Consider the following 13166-nt stretch of genomic DNA (forward strand, 5'->3'; position numbering starts at 1 on the left):
TGAAATAAACTCGGTCTCACTTGATTGTTTTTAATGAAAAAGGGCAATGTGATAGCTTTTATAAAAGTATTTATTCACTATCAGTGTATGAATTTTTTTTTTCTCACTTACATAAATGAACTATGTCAATAAAGTATATACAAGCATAATTTTTATTTATATCAAGGTAATTTTATTTCGTTTGGGTTAATCCTTGACAGTATAGACAACTTAGTGGATGTACAATGTTTAATATACATTCGATTATTTTAAACATTTGTGTGTTTTTTTAAGTGTTGTACTTTCAATTTTGGCAAACTAGTCTATTTTTATGTTATATCTCTATGATCTCATGCTCCTCGCTTAGGCTCGGTCATGTTCACGTTAAAAATAATAATATGGAGTATTCACTAAAAAAGAATGTTAGTTTAGTAAAAATAAAATAAACAATTTCAATTCAATAAAAATCATTAAGTTTAAAAAAGATATATAATAGAGAATTAGTAAAAAAAAAAAATCAAAGAATAATTAATTTAAGTAAAAATAATTTCAATTTGAAAAAATAAGGTGAAATGAATAGGTTTAATTCTACTACTTTTTTTTTTTTTTTGTACTCGGGTATTTTTTTTCCCCTTTCGCATATCTTATTTTCAAATAAAATATTAAACCTATTGTCTTTAAAAAAAAAAAAAAATTCCCTCATATCTCTTACTTATGAATGTAAAAAAGTTGGAAATCGTTCGGAGGTGCATGAAATGCTCCAAAGACAACATGGCTATGTCCGGTTTATCAAGTATGCTTGCCCAATCGAGCATTGATCAAATTGTCTAGATAAATTCCTTGAATTTCCAACAACTTCTACAATGTCAGTAAACAAGATGGGAGTGTGCTATTTGATTCATGTTGTTAATACTTTACCATTCAACTCTTGTTTTAGTAGTTAAGATTGAGGGTCTATGTACGATAAATTACATGTTCAAATCTCCTCACCCCCTTGTAATTTGTTAGTGGTTAAGAGTGAGGTCACATGTTAAGATTCCCTCTCCTCCCATTTGTAATTTACTAGTTGTTAAGACTGATAGGTCACATTCAAATTTTTTCACTCCCATTTGTAATTTGCTACTGGTTCAAACTAAGGTCATGCGTACAAATATACAATATGTCAGAGATTCAAATCTCTTTTCATTTGTATTATGTAATGCCGTATCGCCCTTATGATTCATTCGAGCCAAATAAAATGTTCTTAATACTTCACCTATGTTCTTTCAAATAGTGAGACACACACACATTATACATAAGTTAGAGTTGTCAATTCTTAACCTAACCCGACCCAAACTTGATGTGGTTGCTGAGAGAGAACCCAACCCAAACTCAACCCGATTTAACCCATTTATCATATTTTGAGTTACAAAATTTTTTTATTTAACCTGAAATCTAAACGGAACCTGACCCGTTATCTCAAATAGATTGCACGCACATTGTTAATTGAACCGTCACTAAAACGAGTGCATGAACCCGTAGTTCTTCCCCGATCATAAGCAATTTTATAATTTTCATTTTCTCAACGGCAGATCAATCGCAATATTGCCGTGTTTGCGGTATAATTGGGGCAATTGAGAATTTCCGTAATTGAGTCAAACAGAGAGATGGGTAACGAAGGAACAGAAGCACTCAAGTACGTTTGGAAAGGAGCAATACCCCTTCAAATTCATCTCCATGATTCTGAAGTCGCCACTCTTCCTCCTCCTCCCCCAGTTCTGGTTTGCATTCTTCTTCGTTTCTTTCATTTTTCACTTCTAATTTCTTCTGGGTTTTTTCTTTGTAGCATGAATTTGGGTTTTCTTGTTGCAATTTTATTCATATGAATTAATTCCAAGTTATGTTCTTGTTGGGTTTATTATAATTCTAGTTGTTAGTTTGATTGTAATTTGAATCTTGGTTTTGTTGTAAAATATATTAATGCAATTTGTTGCTTGTTTGGTCTATGCTAGAATTGTTGATACTAATTTGTGCAAAACAAATCGATGTTGTTGCCAATTATGGTTGGCTGGGCATTTTCAGTTGGTGATTGTATGTTGTGGTGTCGACTGGAATAAAGACTTAAAACTGTTTCTTACTTTGTAAGGTAATGCTTGGAGTGAGGATAATCATTTAGGGGTAATCATAATTTACAGTTGTGGCGCTACTTTAGGAGGCAAACTACTATGTCGATTGTGTCCGAAAGGGTTTAATAGGCTTTCTTATCTCGTGATCGAGCAGTAATGTACTCCCAAATAGGGCATTTAATTCCTCCATTTGCTGCTAACCACACTCTGAGCATGACACCACTACTTGCTCCACCTTGGCCTGCTGACTACCTAGTTTTCAATTGATTTATGCTGCCTCCTTGTTCTTAATTTTCATACTTCATAGCCTAAGTAGAAAATTGATGCTGGTGCTACCTCATAGGAGTTGTAGTTCTGTTGGTAAGAAGTGAATTTTGCCATGGAATGAATGACAGGCATTGAACCATCAAGTTTTTGAATGCTAGTTTGTGCTGTAAGTTATTCTTAGGTGTGACTAGGTGCTCAACTAATCTTAATTTGGTCTTTTCTATAATAAGATGTTAATTTGGTCTCAAGAGCATTGATGCTTGTTTTGTGAAGTAACTAAGGCTTCATGTGTGAAGTAATAAAGTTTTTAGTATATGCGATCAACCTTAGAAAGAGCTCCAGATACTGATTTTATTTATTTATTTATTTGTGTGTGTGTGTGTGTGTGTGTAGAGAGAGAGAGAGAGAGAGAGAGAGCCATAAGGGCAATGATGTAGATTGGATTTGTTACCATGTCTTTTATACAACCCCTCAAGACTTAACCAACTAAGCTAGTTGATCACTCTAAGATTATAGGAGAGGCTGTCCTTTGGGGTTGCAACCCACGCAGGAAGATTTATTGGTGTATATAATTCCCTCAAGTTAATGTCCAATGACAGATAATTAAATGAATATTTACTCTTATGGAAATAGTGCCGACATCTACTTTTTAAGGATGTTCTGGAAAAACAGTTACTTTCCTCGTAGATTGAGTGCTGGAGAATGGAGGATCGTGATGAATGACAGGAAAAGGGAGTGTGTCAAATTCTGATAATGGTATCATCACAATCACAAGAAGAGTAGCAATGACTTAATATCATCAAATTCTAGGACTCTATGTTTATTTGTTTAATTAATTTAAGGTAAGGATATGTTGCAACTGCAAAAAGATGAGAATGTAGTATGCCTTTTGCATGTGATATGGTTACCTTTAGGTATCACGTGGAGAATATTCTTTAGATTTTGAAATGGGAAAGCAATGAAAATTAAGATCAGTGTCCTGGAGCTTATTATGAAATTAGAATTTTATTTGAATTTGAGGACTCAAGGAAGGAAATAGGATCAATGGAGAAAAAGTATGTTTTATTCCCACCATTTGCTTCTTCCTTACAAAGATCAATGTCTTGCTATTTTGTGGTGAAAATATTTCTTTTTCCATCTCCCATATGTTAGATTCCACAGTAATTAAAAGTGAGGCTATATTGAGATAGAGTGACCGAGTTAGTGTCAGAGTGTGTATAGTCAAGGGAATGTTTGATGTGTCAAAATTCACAAATTATATTCCTTGTAATTTTTCTTTTTCTTATGGAGTGAGCTTCCAAGAGCTATTTCTTTTTTCTTTTTTATTTATTTATTTATTTTTATTTTCTTTTATTTTCCTTAACAGGGCTCTCTTTGTTTTACACATAACAGCAGATTTCCTTTTGTTTTGTGTGTCTTTTTTTTTTTTTTTTTTGGGTGTGTGTGTGTGTGTGTGTGTGTGAAGGGACTATTGATGTATGCTGGTTTTTGGTATTACAGTTGTTAGCGCCACGAATAGGTTATCTTCCACTGCTAGCATCTCAAATTAAACCCCTCTTCAGCAACTCACTTCCTCCAGGGGAAGATACAATTTGGTTTGAGTACAAAGGATTGCCCCTGAAATGGTAAAGTTCTGGTCTTGCTGTAAATGCTTGATTTATACATTGAATAGCATAATCATTATACTCATGAATTCAAGCTCTGATGGATCTGTTTTACATGTTTTCTTATACCCTGCTTCTTTGTTTTATTCCTGAAGGAGATGTTTTAAACAATGTTATGATTGGCAAAAATAGCACCCCTAATCCACTCAAACAACTGCAAGAAATGGATAAATCTAAATTCTTGAACTGTCAACCAGCTTAAGAGTTTCAGCTATCTCTAGTCTCTACAAGTCAACAACTCATGAGTTATTAATTAATTTTCTACATTATGGCTCAAATAAAAAAAATACATACCTCAACTTTAATTAAGTCTTTTGTATATTAGTAAATAAATTACACAATCATGTTGACACAGCACTTGTGCAGCTTAAAAATTGCTAGAGCGAGCACATGAATGTCATCATAATCAAGCTACCAAACATGAAAGATGCAGCAGCATCTTAAGATATGAGGTATAGTAATTTATAAAACACCTGATATGGGTTGAGGGTAGTTCACTACTTCACTGTAGCTGCATATCATCATTCAAGCATAACCGAATACTTTACTAAAAACTGGAGTATCCAATATTAAATGCTTCTAATGAGTGTTAATTAGTTAGGGAGTTTGTGAAAATGTGAAACATGACTTCTCCCTTGTGCGCCTTAATTATCAAATTGTCAATGTTAAAAGTGATGTGCTTTCTCATATCCTTGGAATTTTTCATTGCTGTATATGTTCCCATGTTTTGCTATCAGTATACCATGAGACTAGCATATCTGACACCCTAGCCTGTATTCGCAGTGATGTATGTCATAACTCACATAAGGTACACCCTACCAAGATCAGTATGAGATGTCGAGTCAACTGGTATATAGTTGTGGGCTACACTGTCCCCCTTGTTTTTGCAGTGACTATATTCATTGATCGAATTTTCTGGAGTCTAAACATTTTTAGGGCATTTATGACCTATATTTGTACATAGGGGGCATTCAGAAATCATCTTTTCCTGTATTCATCTTTCTATATTAAATTTGGATTTTTCACCATGGTTGTGTTTCTTGTACAGGTATATACCAACGGGCGTTCTTTTCGATCTTTTGTGTGCGGAGCCTGAGAGACCTTGGAATCTTACGGTATAAGTGCTGGTTGATCTTCTTAAAATTATGAATGCAATTGAACATGTCACGTTATTTGTTAATTTTGGCTGTATTTAGTATGTACAATGCTTAAGTGTATCAGTTGGAAATCAAGGAATTTATATGTGAGATTTTCAATAAGGGAAGCATAAGTTGCATTTTGGTCGTTATCGTGTCTTAAACATTTCATATATTAACTGATGAATTGTATGGTTCATATTCTACACTTGTCTGCTGTCATCTCGAGCATTTTTTGTAAGGATTTATTGTCTTCCAGTAACTTATGGAAATGTTAAGTCTGTGGCTATATGCTTCAGGGAAAAAATTGTAAAGAGGTTAAATGATGACTTATGAGTTTATGTCTTTATGACGGCATGTTGATGACATTAGTTTTGCTTATGGCCTGGATTTAGCTTTTTTAACAAAGAGTCCTTATCAATCACATGTTTTTCTACCTTATTAGGTTATTTTCTGTATATGTTCAAATGGAATGCCTACTAAGTAATGTCGTGTACCTTTTATGCATTGTAGTGAATCACTTCTTTACTTTGTATTTAACTTTATGTACTATATACAGGTTCATTTTAGAGGTTATCCAAGTAATACACTAACTCCTTGTGAAGGTGAAGATGCTGTTAAGTGGAGCTTCATCAATTCTCTGAAAGAGGTAAGTTGCATGTACAAAAACTACATTAAGCGGCTATAAGACATGTATATTCTCTGTACATGTATCCTTGTGAAGGTCATCTTCTGTTATTGTCACTTGTGCTTGTTTATTGGAAATAATGCATGTTGACTGTCACGTGCTGGTATCATTTGCAGTGTACTTGTGCTATCTTATTAATGCTCCCTTCTCCACTTCCACTAGTTGTGCTCACGATCTTATCTGTCACCAATGCAAGTCAATAAAGCTTGATGACCTCTACCATGTGTTATCCTAGTGGTTCAACAAGTTCCATCTGGTCCAACATATACCTATGAAATTATTGAACAAAGGCATATCAAACATAACCTTCTCTGATAATGAATTGTCTCTTCCATTTACAAGTCATATCTTATTTCTTTTCAAATGTATGAAATAATCTGCAGGAACCATGTATCCTCTTGGACACTGAATTGAGAGATGTTCAGCAGCCTTGCATATGGCAAAAATATACTTCCCCGTTCTTTTATTATAAAAAATTAAAAACACATTGGATTTTGACACTATTCACATACAATCATATGACTTTATATTGTGATATCTTTGTAAGAGAAAATACAATCTTGTGGGGTCTTGTTAGATTAATCTTAATGTTTATTTTCATAATATTAAATCTTTATAATTATTAATTTTCTTAAAGATTTTAATAGTTAAAGTTGTGCATGTATGTGTTAAACTCCAGTTATTGCAATTATAAAAGAATGAAGTATTATGTCTTTGCCTAGCTGGCTCTTGCATGACAACTTGACAAGGCAATAGCTATGTGATTGAAATCCTTGATTCATTGGTGCTTAAGTGTAATAATGTTAATTTCAAGGTTTTTGTAATATGCCAACCTAAGATTTTTAATCTTACTGACTGAAAAGCTCACAGGTATTGTGTACTTATTGTAAATTCACTCTCCAGGTTTAGACTTTAGATTGGCAACACCTTCTGTTTTCTGTTTCTACCTCTACAGTTGGAATTTCATTGTAGTTAAGCTTGATTTCTGTTAGTACATCATATAATTGATGTCTGTCTGTCTTTTCAGGCTGCCTACATAATTAATGGAAACTGCAAGAATGTAATGAACATGTCACAGTCTGATCAGTTGGATTTATGGCGCTCTGTTTTAAATGGTGAGACAGCTTATTCATTAAATTTAGACAATCATCTATATAGCTGCATAAGGATTCAAATCTTTTGCGGGAGCACATTAGAAAAGATGTTGTCAGATTGTGGAAGCAGTGATATAGAATAGATGAGTATCATGAGCTAAGCTTACTGTAGGCTGTTGTTTATGAAAACAAGTTAGTTACCCATAGTCTTCCATATTTACGTAGAAGAGAGGTACCTCATCTTAAAGTGTTAGTACTATGCTTCAGCATTGTCCAGACCAACTTTTGCACTTCTCCACCCACTTATATCTTTTAGCCTTCTTTACTGTGAGAGCATTTTCATTTGTGGCAGAATAAAACATTGAATTTCCTGAAGTGGAAAAAAGTATTCCCTCTGTCCCTTCTAGCCTACTTCTAAAATTACGCGGGAATTAAGGAACTTAGAGATTCCTTAAAAACCATGATTGGAAAGTACAAAGTGCATGTGGGGTTAGAGAGAGATAGAGAGAAATAAAAGTAGTTGGTAATTATTGAAGAGACAGAGAGAGAAAGTATTTGAAAATGATGTCAAAAGTACAAAATAAATAAAAGAAAATTGACGACAACTCATCAAAAAGGGGGATTATTGTCAAAATGTACGTTCTTAAAATAGAAATACGCATCTAATTTCTGAAACCCCCCAAAAGGAAAGTAGGCATCTAATTTAGGGATGGAGGGAGTATTGTTCTTTCCTGCACAGGCTTGTAGTGGTCTGTAGATTTTTCATGGTCCTTGTAGTATCCAAAATCCCATATGAATCTAATTCTAACAAAGAAATGGACTGGTGATTGAGTTTTAGGTGTTTACTGTGTAAATTTACAAGTGGTTAGGCTTCTTCTGCTGTGCCACAACGTTCATATTATTACTGCAGCTATTACAATTGAGACATAGGTGAGTGATTGCTCCCATTGATATGTCCCCTTTCTCATTTTACAATTACCGGTAAGCAACAGTCCTAATGATCCAACCCCTATATCATCTAGGATTCTAGGGCTATTTCGACTTAAAAGCTACCTTTTTTTAATATTTTTTTTTTTAAGAAAATTATGATCCGGTAAGCTCACCATATTGTTTGAATTGGGCTTGTCGATCCTCATGAATTGGGGATGGGGTCATTTTTATTACTGTCTTTAGATTTTTTATTTGTATGTGTTTCTGCGCCATGTCTGTTCCTGCGTCTTTGCCGCTGGCCTGGATGTTTGTCTAAAAACTGTAGGCTAATCTAATTGGTTCATTTAGAAATAACTCAGATTAAACTAAAATTTTAAATTTGGTGAAATTGTAATTGTAAGCATGTGGTTAGGATGCTAGAGTGAACAATTGCGATAATTTTTAGGATTTAGATTAAATGTTTCTCATTTTAGGATTTTCTTGGAAGTTATATCTCTCTTCAGTCTTCTCTGCTGAAAGCTACTTTAAGTGGCTTTTTGCATTTGCTACCTCCCAGGGCATGGAAATGTCAAAAATTTAAACACCATACTCAAATGCTGTCTCAAGAGCTGATGCTTAGATGCATATATAAGGGACTTGTGACTTTTTGACTTTGACTGGGACCCCTCCTCTCTGTTTTTCTTTAGACTTCATGTTCATACCTAAAAGGTTTTTTAGAACTCAATCAAAGAACAATTTCTATAATAGGCCCTTCTTCTGATTGCTTTTATCTCCGGATTTTACTATTTCTTTCTCTTTTGAGCTTATCATCTTCTAATTCATTACAGAATTTGTGTTTGTGCATCAATAGTTTACCTATCTGGTTGTATCAGGCAATTTGGAGTCCTTCCTTAAGGTGACATTAAAGCTGAAGCTAGGAGCCATTGAAGATGATTACACAGCAAAACTGTATCCATCGTTAAAATCCTCATCTGATACCGGTAATACAGATAATCCCGGACTTGCCACAACAGGTAGTTCTGTACTTCAAGCCTGCCTAAAATTTTCAAATTGTATTATCTATACACAAACTCTTACGACTCCATAAGGGATCATCCCTACTTTCCTAGTGCATCATATAACTGTCCTGAACTTACTTGCATGACTTCTGCTTTTGACCCTCTGTAGTTAAATAGAGAGCGAAACAAACTTGTCAAGGAAGTTGGATCTCCTTTCTTATATTTTCCACCTTTTAGACATAGCTAAGTTAGGAGGAAAACACTATTCAAAAAAAAAAAAAAGTTAGGAGGAAAACAAAATAGTTATCACTGACAACTTTGGAGACAAATGATGATGGTCATTCATGAGCCTATAGATGATTATTAAATGAACAAAAAATCATATTCACCAAGGATTCTCTACCAAAATTTCACGCTTACTGTCCAGAGCAATGTCCGAAACATCAATTTTTTTTGTAATTATCCAAGAAAATGGCAGTAATAGATGTATATTGGTAGGCAAATGGATGCTTTTAACATGGGCAGAGCAGATTTTTCAGCCCAGATTTAGCTGTATAGTTATTTCCATGAAAACTCAGTTCTCTTTACCTTATTTTTAAAACTTATTCTTGTTGAAACCAGATTAGATCAGGCTAGATCAGAAAATTTCAGAGAGATTAGACAATATTAGGATAATGAGTTCGATCATAAATATAAATCAGACCTGAGCTTAGAATATTCAGACAAGGAAAACCTGAAATAAAGTGAAGAGAACACTTTCTTAGACCCGTGTTCAAATATACATGCTAACAACCATCCAAGACTTGAAAATCTTAACATTATCCATTGATGGGGTACAACCCCCCACCCCCCCCCCCCCCCCCCGGGCTGTGGTTTCTGAGTAGTTTTAATGAAGAAACTGTTGCTGTTTACAAATGAGGGTCACATAAAGTGACCCACAACTTGTTTATGAACTGACATAATTAGACCTATTTAGTGATGTTGATTTTAGTGCATAATGACAGTGCTTATGATTGATGATCTGAAAATGTGAATAATTAACTGTATAACCTATGAGCATAAGCATCCGAGAGACTTTCTCCCTTCCAAAATACAAATTAAAACTTAACGAGAAGTCTCATCAATGTTCATCATGATTCTCTCTTGTCTCCAAGCTTATAGCCAAGCCACAAGATCATACTGCAAGTCTGCAACTAAGTTGACCCTCCCTTTAATATCATAGCACACATTGAGAAATGACTAACAAACTCATGTTCCATAGGAAACTGTTTTACGAATGTACTTTTCTTCATTAAAGGCTGCTTTAAAATCTTCATTGAGATTTCTGTGCTCTTGTTTGGGCAATTGGTATATGTTATGCTAACTTTGAGTAATTTGAAATTCGTTCTTTTCAGGGTGAATTTCCCTTTCACCAAATTCTACATTTTGCATTCCCTTAAAAGAGTCTTAGAGGCTACACACATGTATTATGTTGATAATTGTTGCGTTAATGTTAAAAACTGGCAAAAGTATTGCATAAATTGCCAGAAATGTTGCATTGATATACATGAAAAACTATATTGAGTATAAGTTGTTCTTGTGCCAGATAGTATGAATTAGGATGAATTGAGATTTATGGTACCTTTTGGATAAATTTTTCTTTTCTTTGTTCCTCTCTGGTACAATTTCAAAAGCCATGTTTGACCAATTATGGCAGGTAGGATTCCAGTACGGTTGTATGTTAGGATTTTCACCGAGATGTTTGATGACTTGGAAAAGGCTCCTGAGATTGACAGCTGGGAGAAAATTTCTTACATAAACAGACCCGTTGGACTCAATAAAGATGAAGGTCAGTATAAATTTCATGTCTTTAAATTAAGGACATTACTAGTAGATCAAATTCTTGAATCCTGACCAGCCCCTTTTCTTAAGACGATAAAACTCTAATTGTCTGGTGATGTGGTCATTTAGGATGTCTAATAAATCCATTGTGTGAAATATGCCAACTACTGTTTTAATTCTACAAGTTGTACTGCATGCCCTCAGACAGTCATTAATCATGTTTATTTTCTGTTTCTGTTTCCCATGTCATGTTTGGCAACTCTGTGATTTCTTCTGATTACCGGCAAATGACAATATCATTCATTTGATACTATCAGGTTGAATTCTCCTTTGAATTATGAAGAAAGCATTTGAGCTTTCTTGCATTTTTACTGAGCATAAAAATGTTACAATGGTTTTGAATATTTTATTTGTGCTGATTCTGAAATCACGGCAGTTCTTGACGAAGTCTGATTAAGCACTTAATGGGAACTGTTGACTTGGTTGTTCACCATGGTTCTGCATTTGACTATATAGGCGCCAATTGCTATGCAATATACTTGGGAGTATAGCTGAAAACTGACTACCATCATACGTTGCTGAGATGCTTAGAGATTTTCTTTGATGGGCCTTTGCTTGGATTTCTGACCTTATATATCAGTAGAATAATTTATAGGCGTGTATGTAATGGTTACTTAGATGTCCTTTTTCCTGGAGACGAAATACTCAAAATGTGAATCACTGCAGGAAAATGCTTTACTTTAACTGATGCTATGAAGACTCTCCTGCCAGAGTACTTTGGAGAAGGGACACTCAACGGTGAGAAAACAATTGAGGAGGAGGTTCAAGACGTGCATCCAGAAGTTGCTGGTGACCCAAAAATTACAGAAGAGGTGACTGCATCAGTCAGTGAACGTACTGAGGCGAAACAGCCATCAGAAAGTGCTGAGATCAAGCTCATTCGAATTCAAGGTATCAAGCCAAAACCCGAGATCCCTTTCTCTTGGGTAGTTAACAACCTAATGAACCCAGATCACTACCTTCACATATGTGTGTATTTGATCCATCACTAGCCTTCGCCATATAATCGTTGCTTTACATAGACTGGTTAACTTCTGTATATGTCGCTCAGCTGGCCTTGTGGTTTCCCACGTTGGTTAATTTAGTTTACGCACCCTTGCATTCTTTGTTTACGTATGCAATCTGTAAAGCACAATAGTCTGTACATAACAAAGTAACCTTTTTTTTTTTTTTGAGAAAAAAGTAACCTTGTTTTACTTAGATGGTTTCCCGTTAAAGACTCCCCTTTCTTCCATGTATCGTTTGCATGACTCACTTGAGAAAACGAGGGGTGAATCAAACGACAAGGTTAAGGACTGAAGGTGCTACACGAGCCGACCTTGTATAGCTCTCTGATTCGTATATGTGTTTGCTAAATACAGCCAGTTAAACTGTACAAGCTGTGTATTGTATAGTTAATAGTTATACATTAAGAGTCATGGGTGTTTTTCGCAGTGTGATTTTCAAGATATTTACATCCACTAAAATTCTCTGCGTGAAATGGTCCTACCCCTTACTAAAAAAATTATAGGGAAAAGAATTATCTCAACGTGTTTCTTTAATAAAGCCGAAAGAGACATTGAAACAATTACGGCTTGCTTGGGAAAGCAATTAAAACAGATGAGCAATAACTATCCCCTCGTTCTCTCCTAGAAATTATCTCATTCGACGGTTGTACCACTAGGCAATACAACCCTCTCATGTCTTCCTTGGGTCCCTGCCGCTCTCCTCCGCCCCGCCCCCCCCCCCAAAAAAAAAAAACATAAAAACCTCACATTAATCAAACAAATGTACTTTCTCAATTCTGATCTCTTACAAAAAACAATTACCAAATACTTTATCATACAAAAGTTATATACTTCGTACTATTGGTTTTTTTTTTTTTTTTTTCCCATACTTCACAAGCAATATATGTGCAACTAGGGTTAAGGTCTAGCACATAACTCCTCTATGCAAACATTCCATAGATGACAATGTAGTAATAAAGTTGAACTTGTAGTGGGAGTATAAAGTACTATTTAATAGATAAATAGTGTCATTAAATGTTGTAGTGGTATAAATATTATGCTAATAGTACAATAAGTATGTAAATGGTACATCAAAATATTACACTACTGTGAGATATAATAGTACTACTAAAACATAAATTGTACAATATACATGTATAATAGTACAATAATGTACAATTGACACTATAAAAAGTACCATTCTGAATGTGCTTTTCCACTTTTACCCTCCTATATGCAACAAATGCATATAGAAATTAAAGGCTATGCGACAAGATGCACTCGTATGCATGAATTAGAAACATTGCAAGTGAGAATAATAAATTGTTCATGATTTATATAACCAAATTCATAATTTACACAAGTTAAACTTTGAAATCAATCAGGAAAGGTCCAAAACTCGACTTGAGTTCAATTTGATTTGAATGTAAGTCCATAA

At 34.5% G+C, this 13166-nt stretch overlaps 1 protein-coding gene across 2 annotated transcripts; it reads left to right on the top strand.

The window, feature by feature from the left end:
- The first annotated feature begins 1445 nt into the window (after positions 1-1445).
- Positions 1446-12175, top strand: LOC110708268 (autophagy protein 5-like). Of its 2 annotated transcripts, XM_021886359.1 has the most exons (8): positions 1446-1739; positions 3852-3976; positions 5064-5130; positions 5711-5800; positions 6867-6954; positions 8736-8876; positions 10558-10689; positions 11409-12175. In XM_021886359.1, the coding sequence occupies exons 1-8, from the start codon at positions 1626-1628 to the stop codon at positions 11732-11734; spliced, it is 1083 nt and encodes a 360-aa protein (XP_021742051.1). In that variant the 5' UTR covers positions 1446-1625; the 3' UTR covers positions 11735-12175. The 2 variants fall into 2 exon arrangements, with proteins under 2 accessions (XP_021742051.1, XP_021742052.1); XM_021886360.1 differs by lacking the exon at positions 8736-8876.
- Positions 12176-13166: the final 991 nt, after the last annotated feature.

Source organism: Chenopodium quinoa, unplaced genomic scaffold (assembly GCF_001683475.1).
Source record: "Chenopodium quinoa cultivar QQ74 unplaced genomic scaffold, ASM168347v1, whole genome shotgun sequence".
Lineage (NCBI taxonomy): Eukaryota > Viridiplantae > Streptophyta > Magnoliopsida > Caryophyllales > Amaranthaceae > Chenopodium > Chenopodium quinoa.

Coding starts and splice junctions, on each gene's coding strand:
- LOC110708268 (XM_021886359.1), top strand. CDS start 1,626: ATGGGTAACGAAGGAACAGAAGCACTCAAGTACGTTTGGAAAGGAGCA. Junction 1,740..3,851: donor CTCCTCCTCCCCCAGTTCTG/GTTTGCATTCTT, acceptor TTGGTATTACAG/TTGTTAGCGCCACGAATAGG. Junction 5,131..5,710: donor AGAGACCTTGGAATCTTACG/GTATAAGTGCTG, acceptor TACTATATACAG/GTTCATTTTAGAGGTTATCC.